This window comes from Prionailurus viverrinus, unplaced genomic scaffold (assembly GCF_022837055.1).
Source record: "Prionailurus viverrinus isolate Anna unplaced genomic scaffold, UM_Priviv_1.0 scaffold_33, whole genome shotgun sequence".
In the NCBI taxonomy this organism is placed as follows: Eukaryota; Metazoa; Chordata; class Mammalia; order Carnivora; family Felidae; genus Prionailurus; species Prionailurus viverrinus.
Genome location: NW_025927604.1, coordinates 105,226 through 114,240, shown reverse-complemented (window position 1 = coordinate 114,240; position 9,015 = coordinate 105,226). Strand labels below are relative to the sequence as shown.

The window sequence follows — 9,015 nt, the reverse complement described above, 5'->3', positions numbered from 1 at the left end:
TTCCTGCCCCCAACCCCCCCCACCTCTCGGATGCCCCCTCACCTGTGCCTGCCCTCCCCCCCACCCCCGCAGCCAGCTTCCCTCCCGACAGCAGGTGGCAGGCAGGCGGTCACAATCGCCCGGTCGCGTCAGCACCAGCAGGGAGCTGCCCCGCGGTCCCCGCGCCCACGCCCTGGGTGCCCCGCGGCTGGAGCGCAGCGGGCGGTGGCCGGTGGCCCTTCGACGGCGGGGCCATGGGCACACGCAGGCCACACGTGCTGGTGGACACGACGCCGGCCAAGACAATTCTGGTGTACCGCAACGGGGACGCGTTCTTCGTGGCCCGGAGGTTGGTGGTGCCCCGGCGCTGCGTGCCCACCTTCGAGGCGCTGCTGGAGCAGCTGACCCAGCAGGTGGACGTGCCGTTCGGCGTGCGGCGCCTCTTCACGCCCACACGCGGGCACCCGGTGCGCGAGCTGCAGGCGCTGCAGGCAGGCGGCAAGTACGTGGCGGCCGGCCGCGAGCCCTTCAAGAAGCTGGAGTGAGTGCGGCTCCCCTTCCCTGCGTGGCCAGCTGCCCTCCGCGCGGTGACCCGCCGAGTGCCGCGGTGCACCTGTCGCCATCCGCGAGCGGTGACCGGCGAGTTCGGCGGTGCTCCCAGTGCACCTGTGCCCACAGCCTCCCGACACCTGTGCCCTCAGCCCCCCTGTGCCCTCAGCCCACCTGTGCCCTCAGCCCACCTGTGCCCACAGCCCACCTGTGCCCTCAGCCCCCCTGTGCCTCAGCCCACCTGTGCCCACAGCCCACCTGTGCCCTCAGCCCACCTGTGCCCACACCCACCTGTGCCCTCATCCCACCTGTGCCCATAGCCCACCTGTGCCCATAGCCCACCTGTGCCCTCAGCCCCCCTGTGCCCTCAGCCCACCTGTGCCCTCAGCCCCAACTGTGCCCTAGCCCACCTGTGCCCACAGCCCACCTGTGCCCTCAGCCCACCTGTGCCTTCAGCCCCCCTGTGCCCTCAGCCCACCTGTGCCCTCAGCCCACCTGTGCCTTCAGCCCCCCTGTGCCCTCAGCCCACCTGTGCCCTCAGCCCACCTGTGCCCTCAGCCCACCAGTGGCCTCAGCCCACCTGTGCCTTCAGCCCACCTGTGCCCACAGCCCACCTGTGCCCACAGCCCCCCTGTGCCCTCAGCCCCCCCTGTGCCCTCAGCCCCCCTGTGCCTTCAGCCCCCCTGTGCCCTCAGCCCACCTGTGCCCTCAGCCCACCTGTGCCCACAGCCCACCTGTGCCCACAGCCCACCTGTGCCCTCAGCCCCACCTGTGCCCTCAGCCCACCTGTGCCTTCAGCCCCCCTGTGCCCTCAGCCCCCCTGTGCCCTCAGCCCACCTGTGCCCACAGCCCACCTGTGCCCTCAGCCCCCTTGTGCCCTCAGCCCACCTGTGCCCACAGCCCACCTGTGCCCACAGCCCCCCTGTGCCCTCAGCCCCCCCTGTGCCCTCAGCCCCCCTGTGCCTTCAGCCCCCCTGTGCCCTCAGCCCACCTGTGGCCTCAGCCCACCTGTGCCCTCAGCCCACCTGTGCCCACAGCCCACCTGTGCCCTCAGCCCCACCTGTGCCCTCAGCCCACCTGTGCCCACAGCCCACCTGTGCCCTCAGCCCACCTGTGGCCTCAGCCCACCTGTGCCTTCAGCACCCCTGTGCCCTCAGCCCACCTGTGCCCTCAGCCCACCTGTGCCCTCAGCCCACCTGTGCCTTCAGCCCACCTGTGCCCTCAGCCCACATGGGCCCTCAGCCCACCTGTGCCTTCAGCCCACCTGTGCCCTCAGCCCACCTGTGCCCACAGCCCACCTGTGCCCTCAGCCCACCTGTGCCTTCAGCCCCCCTGTGCCCACAGCCCGCTCTACCCCGCTGGCCACAGGCAGGGCTGGCGTTCACCTCCTGTCAGCACGTCTTCCGTTAGAGTCAGAAGGGACGTGGGGACGAGGAGTGGGCGGGCTGTGGCCAAGAGGGCAGGCCTCTCTGGAAAGGCCACCTTGGCCCAAGGATCTGGAAGAATAAAGGGAGTTAGCCACGCCCAGGAAGTCGGGGGAAGCAGGTTGGGGGGCAGGAACCAGCCCCCAGTCACCCCCTGCACGGCTTGCCCCAGCCTGGTGTTCTGACTACCCGGAGGCTCACTCACTCTCCTAGGAAGACACTTGCTCAGCCGTGTAATCCATGCATCTCCTGGCGGTGTCTCTTGCTAGACTGTGACCCTGCAGAGGACAGGTGTTGTGCCCGTGATCTCCGGAATCCCGGCACACACTGTGTACAGACTCTGTGAAAGTCCATGGGCAGCAAAGAAATCCCCTCCCCAGTGTCTGCTGAGATCGGGACGGGGGCTGGGAGGGGTGTGAACTGTCTTGGAGAGATGCGCCTGTGGGCACACGCAGGAAATTGGCCACATTCAGCTTGTTAGTTGCACTGGATGGTGTCTGCCCAAGACGTCCGTTTGATTCGTTTTTGTTGAGCCCCTGACTCCCGCCACAATCTCTGAGATCTTATTGCGTCCGGGGTGATACAGCACAGTTCTGTTTTCTTCTCGAGGGTACTCCGGTCCCCTCAGCAGTTTCTCTAAACTTTCTTTGTACCTGTCATCATACAAATGTCTTTGCAACGCGAGAGTCAAGCTCCTGTTCTCTTCTTGCCACGGCGTAGTGTCTGGGGGCTGCACAGGCTGTGAGAGCTTTTGCAATGTCTGTTTTGGGGGACATAAGAAACAAGTCGGCACAGAAGAGAAAGGGGTCACCACTGTGACAGATTCTGTTTTAGGCTCAGGACCTCCGAAAAGGCTTCCTTTACAAAATGCAAGTGGGGAAAGTTGTTTCTCCTCCTCCGTGAGCTCCTGACCTCTTTCCTGTGTCTGCCTTTCAGAGATATATTGTCTTTATTTACACTGCTGCTGACCCCATTCCTTGTACTGTGAAAGGTACTGTAGATACAGGAATGTATACACTTCTGTGCACAGCTCATACAGGAGTATATACAATTCTGTGTACAGTTTAAGCAAAACTCTGTGTAAACCACAGTGTGGATTAAGAAAGAGCGTGGCCAGTATTTTAAAACCTGTCGCCTCCAGCCTTTTTTCCACTGGTAATCACTATTTTGTAATAATCATCCTTTTATAAAAATTCATTCCCCAAGGACAGATTTTTCAACATTTTATGGTTGTGTACTTTATATAAATGCAATTACATTGTACATACTTTTCTGTTGGTGCTTTTTCACACGATAATGTGCCGTGAGACTCATTCACGTCAGTAGTGTAGCTGTAGGGCAATCACTTTTACCACCATGTTATTTGCATCGACTAAAACATCCTTACTTGTCCGATCTATTGATGGATAATTTGGGTTGCTCTTAATTTTATGCTAAAATAGACAACACTGTTGTAAACATTCTTTTCCATGTCTTCCGGTGCGTACGGGTAAGATTCTCTCTAGGAGGGTGCATTAGCTATCTGTTGCTGCATAACCAATCACTCCAAGCGTATTGGCTTAAAACAACTTTATTATCGTGCAGTCCCTGTGATCGGGGATTCAAGAGCAGCTTATCTGAGTGGTTCTGGCTCAGAGGCGCTCGTGGGGTTGCAGTCAGCATGCTGGCTACCGTCATCTGAAGGCCCGACTGGGGCGGGTGCTTCCTGGTGCCGAGGCAGGAAGCTTCCTCCTTGTGGGATCCTCTCCGTAGGTGACTTACCGCCCGGTCTTCCCAGCAGGAGTGATCCAGGAGGGAGCCAGGCTGAAACTCCAAAGTATGTTGTTACTGCTGGTTCTCTGTTTGCTGTCTTTTCTCTCTATCTGCCTATTTGTCTGTGCTGGATGTGACTTTCAAAACTCATTTGCAGAAATAATTTGAAGTCTAGGGTGATTTTCTCTTTGGCCAAAGCTGATTGTTGTGGGCTTTGGCCAGATACCTGCTCGGGAAGGTTCGGGAGTACCTTCATACAGCTTCAGAATGTGAGATGCTTTGGGCCACCCACGTGGCTGGGAGACAGGATGGACCCAATTGGGGTCCCGGCTCACAAAGAGGGGTAGTTCAGAAGCAGCCACGGCCTCTGCTGTGTCCTGAGCATGTACTTCTGCCTGTTGGCCACACAGCCTGTCCAGGATGTGGTTCAACAACTTTGTCCATAGTCAAGAGTAACCCCTGGGCTAAAGTGGCCCCAGGGATCAAGCTCACATCTTTGGATTCCCTTTATTTCCTGGATCTTGGCCTGGCGATTCCTCAGATATTATCCTGTTAGATGTCTTATGTTTCAAGAAGATGTTTTCATTTTATTAGTTTTTAGTGGACAGGTTGATCAGAGTTGCTTAGCCCATGGTTCCCGGGGGGGGAAGCCTTCTGGCCCTTGTTCTTCATGTATATTTTTATTGGACATATGATCCTGTGGTTCTGTGGATAGCGGTGTCCTTCAGGCCACGGAAGGTGGTTTTCTATTGTCTTCTGACTTCGAGTTTGCTGATGAGAAGTCTGCTATCATTATTTGCGTATTTGAAAGTAATACTTTATCTTTTCTGGCTGCTTAAAATTCATTTTCTTTGACCTCAGTGTATTGTGTTTAAATGGTACGTCCAAGTGCAGATTGATTGAATTCTCATGAGTCTGGTGTGGTAACGTTCATCAGCCATTTTGTCTTCAGAGGATGCCTCTGTCTTATGCTCTCTGTGTTTTCTGTGTCAGGGTCCATGTGGGTTGGCCTTTCTGATTGACGGTAACCTCCAAGAGTCCACCACTTGGTCCTGAATTTCTCCCTTTTACCTTTGTGCTGCACTTAGGTACTTCACACAGATCACACGGATCTTTTGGCTAATTTTTCTGCTGTGTATAAAATGCTATCCACCTGTTCACTGGGTTTTCAACTTAAATTGTTTACTTTTTTTATTCCTAAAAATTCTATCTGGGGCACCTGGGTGGCTGGGTCAGTTAAGCGTCTGACTCTTGATTTCGGCTCGGGTCATGATCTCACGGGTCACGGGATCGAGCCCCACACTGGGCTCCGTGCTGACGGCTCAGAGCCTGCTTGGGATTCTGTCTTCCTCTCTCTGCCCCTTCCCTGCTTGCTCTCTATCTCTCTTTCAGAATAAATAAAAATAAACTTTAAAAGTAAATAAATAGATAGATAAATAAATAAACTTCTGTCTGGTTCTTTTTCAATAACCTGTGTCATTCTTCAGTGTTCTTGGTCCTGCATGTACCGTCAGGCTTGGCTGTTCTTGAAATTCTGTCTTTCTGCGTCCGTGATGCTGGTCTTGGAAACCTGTTTCTGTTTTCTGTTATTTCAGCTGGTTTCTCTCAGCTGAGATAGTAACCTCCTTGTTCGTTTACTTTCGGACTGCGAGTGACTCCTTTTATGTGGATTTTGTTTGAGGAACCTCCTGGAGGGCTGAGGTGAAGGTGAGATTCTCCGGAGAGGGCTCCTGTGCTCCTTCTCCACGTGCCGACAGTGCTCTCTGCCCAGAGACACCCCAAATTCAGCCAGTCATGGGAGTTTGGGGGGACCGCCCAGATAGTGTAATTTTATGAGGAAGCTGGCCTGTGATCCGAATTCTTTTTTTTTTTTAATTTTTTTTTCAACGTTTATTTATTTTTGGGACAGAGAGAGACAGAGCATGAATGGGGGAAGGGCAGAGAGAGAGGGAGACACAGAATCGGAAACAGGCTCCAGGCTCCGAGCCATCAGCCCAGAGCCCGACGCGGGGCTCAAACTCACGGACTGTGAGATCGTGACCTGGCTGAAGTTGGCCGCTCAACCGACTGCGCCACCCAGGCGCCCCTGTGATCCGAATTCTTAATGGCATTGCAAAGATGCAAATTTAACCTCCTCTTGTTTTTGAAGGAAAATCTTAATCCACAGACACCCGAATTGCTAAGAGGTATTGGATTAATGCCATGACGTTTTAGATTTGAATTTATTACGGTGATAATCCTGTTGTGTGTGAGAACTCGCTGACAAGAACACAGATAGCCCTTTGTAGATGTTTGATTTTGTGATGATGTTTTTCAGGGTTAGTTACATATTAGGTTATACATAACTCTAACTGGGCTGTAAATGGAATTATTGTGTCTTCCTGAAATTTATACGTTGAAACCTAATCCCCCGTGTGGTTATTCGGAGGTAGGGCCTTTGGGAGCTGAGTAGGTCATGGCAGTGAAACGGTCATGAAGGGGATTCATGTCCTTACGAAAGGGACCCCAGAGAGCGCCTTACCCTTTCCACCACGTGAGGACCCAGCAAGAAGGCAGCCATTTGTGAACTAGGAAGAAGGTCCTTACTGGAACCCACTCACCCTGGTACCTGATCCCAGCCTCCCAGCCTCCAGAACCATGAGGAATAAATGTTTGTTGTTTAAGCCACTGGGTCTGGGGTATCTCTGCTACCACAGCCCAAACAGGCTTAGACACTGCATGTGCTGAATTCCGATTTCCCACTAGAATCCTTATTCAGTGTTGCTTTCCAACAAGAGAAGAAGATATTCCTACTAAAATTGACTTTAGAGTCCTTTTCAATGCACGTATAATGAAAAGCACTTAACTTTCCTGCCCAAACGCTTCCTGGCGAAAATCACATGTGTCTTTCCTGTAAGCTGACGAGGAAGGAAGCTGGGGCAGGGGCAGCACAGGTGGACATGCCCGGAACTTGTTCAGCACGTGCTCCTCTCTGTTCTGTCTTGTGGGGAGAGGCGTTTTCTAAGAGACCCTGTTAGACCGCTGCTTCGGTAGGGAAACTTGCATGGTGTGTCTGAAATTCTCTGGACGTGTGGCCGAAATATGGAGACGTTGAGGCGTTTCTCTTCCCCGATCTCTTAGTGTTTGTTGTTGTTTTCCGGGAGGGAGGCGGCGTGGTCCAGTCCAGCGACGGGAGAGCAGAGGCCAGACGCGGGCTGTCATGTGGCCAAAGCCTCGGTTGTCTGGCGTCATCCGTGTGGCTTCGGGGCTGCGTGTGGATGGGTGCCGTTTGCATGTGACGATGATCACGGAGTGATGTTTAGACTTCACCGTCTCCACCACTGTTTAGCTCAAGGAATCATGAAATCAGCACCCAGACGTGGGTGAATGCAGCTCTGGGAAATATTTTGGCTTGATTTCTGCTGGTATCGGTACGCTGGTGCTGGTTGGAGTTTATATCCTGTAATTACCGAGCCAGTGAGCAATTAAAATTAATTTTCTCCAGCAAATAATCTTCTAACTGTGCCACGGGCAAGTGAACTTTGCGGTGAGACCTGATGACGTATCAGCCATCCTGGGGCTCTTCTAGAAACAACGGCTGCAGAACACTACACTGAAGAGACAAACCCCATCAGATCTAGCTGGATATAAAATCCAATCATTACTCAAGCATCTCTCACATTTTCTGGAGTGAATTAATCTGAGATGAAGAACATGATTTTTTCCTCCATAGAACAAAACTTTATAGGCTAAACATTACTTTAAAGACGTCCTGTAAAGCTTAGAACTCATGATTCTTTTTGAGGAGAGAGCCATCTTCACACACACACAAACCGTAAACCGGGGCATTGTGCGTGTGCAGGGGTGTGTGTGCAAGTTTGGGGGAGACCCCGAAGGGTTTGGATTGCCCCAGGAATGGTCTCTCTTTGCCTTATGAGTTTGCAGTTGTACGAGGCAAAGGCCCTTTCGATAACACTATCACAGTTTGCCTGCACCCCAACTTTCCTCGTGTCTCCTTGCCACCCATTTGGACGCCGGGGATAGCAGGTGGCAGGAACAGGACAGAGGAGCAGGAACGTGGTCTCAGGGACAGAAGAAGGTTGAACTGGGTTGAAGTGCATCCTGGCCTTTCCTTATCTCAGTAGCATTGAGCACATGGAATAAGCTTGCTGGGGATGGTGTCCTCACCACCGAAATGGGCTTAGCTCACCTGCGGTGTGGCGTCACAGCCCGAGGTGCTGTGAGAATGTTGTGGACGCAGCACTTGCAGATGCCTGGCCTGACTCTCGTGGCCGGCTTCCTCCTTTCCTTTATTCTCCGGAAGCAGCAAGGAGGGTGCTGCACACGAACGTCCAGTCTCTACGCCAGGTGCCTGCCCGCCCCCCCCCCCCCCCAACCCGGGGAAACCCACGCCCCACCAACGCCTTCTCCAAGCGCCCGGCCTGGAGACTCTGAGGAAGTACTTAACCCCTCTTTCTGTTCTATTTATGCGTCCTTTGGGATGCAGCATGGAAACAAACAGCATTTTACGTTCTTTGCTGAATCTTTTGACGCCTTAGTGTTTCTGCATTTATTTTTGCTTTTTGTTTCCGTTTACTGATGCAATAAGTTGTCTCGTTTGGGGATTGATGTTCACAATCAAACACGGAATGCGGGGGCTTAAAACCGGAAGAGCTCACGGAAGGGCCGGCGGAGGTGGTGAGCCGGGGGGCCCGAGCGCTGCCTTGTTTAGTTTGGATCACAGTTTTCAAAGATGTGAATTGGCTGGACATTTTGCAATGAGGGAGTTCCTGGAATAGTATAGAGTTTTAGTTTAATTGGAAAAAAATGGAGGATTTGACTGTTCGGAAGGACTAAGTTTTTAGTTGTCTGCATCGTCGCGTGGAAACTGTGCCCTGGGGCTGTGGGAGGTGTTCACCCAGGACGGGAGGGGTCCTTGCGCCCTGCAGCGCCCCCCTCCCCCCAGATGCTGCCCTGGGCAAGCGTCCTCACTGCCCGTCTGGCCTCTGTGGGCACCTGGCTTGGGACTCTGGGCTCTACTGAATATTTCTTACTTCCTTTTTCCTTCCAGCTGCCAATGTAGGCAACACTTCTCTGAATCTTGTAAAACTGTCAAAAACAGCAGCAAACTCAAATGTAATTTTTTTTTTAATCAGGAAGAAACCTTGAAAGATACCAAATTATTTATTATCATGAAAAAACATCTGTTCTATTTTTGAGGCATATGGAGGGCTCTCCAAAAGCCCCCAAGTGCCAGGAATTGTATTAGCCGGACTCCCACCCGTGCTCTTCTGGTGGCTTTTTCCGGTGTTCACTGTTGGGCAGAATGGGG

General features: G+C 53.3%; 1 protein-coding gene across 9 annotated transcripts in view; it reads left to right on the top strand.

The window, feature by feature from the left end:
• The first annotated feature begins 188 nt into the window (after window positions 1-188).
• DCDC2C (doublecortin domain containing 2C) overlaps window positions 189-9,015 on the top strand; it is a 112,495-nt gene continuing 103,668 nt past the window's right edge. For 7 of the 9 annotated variants that reach the window (XR_007149333.1, XM_047845226.1, XM_047845229.1 and 4 more), the window contains exon 1: window positions 189-520. Coding sequence is in view for 8 of the 9 variants with exons in the window: in XM_047845226.1 (XP_047701182.1) it covers window positions 234-520 (287 nt within the window). In the remaining variant the exon portion in view is untranslated. The remainder of the gene's footprint in view (window positions 521-9,015) is intronic. The other 2 variants (XM_047845228.1, XM_047845224.1) reach the window with 2 other exon arrangements.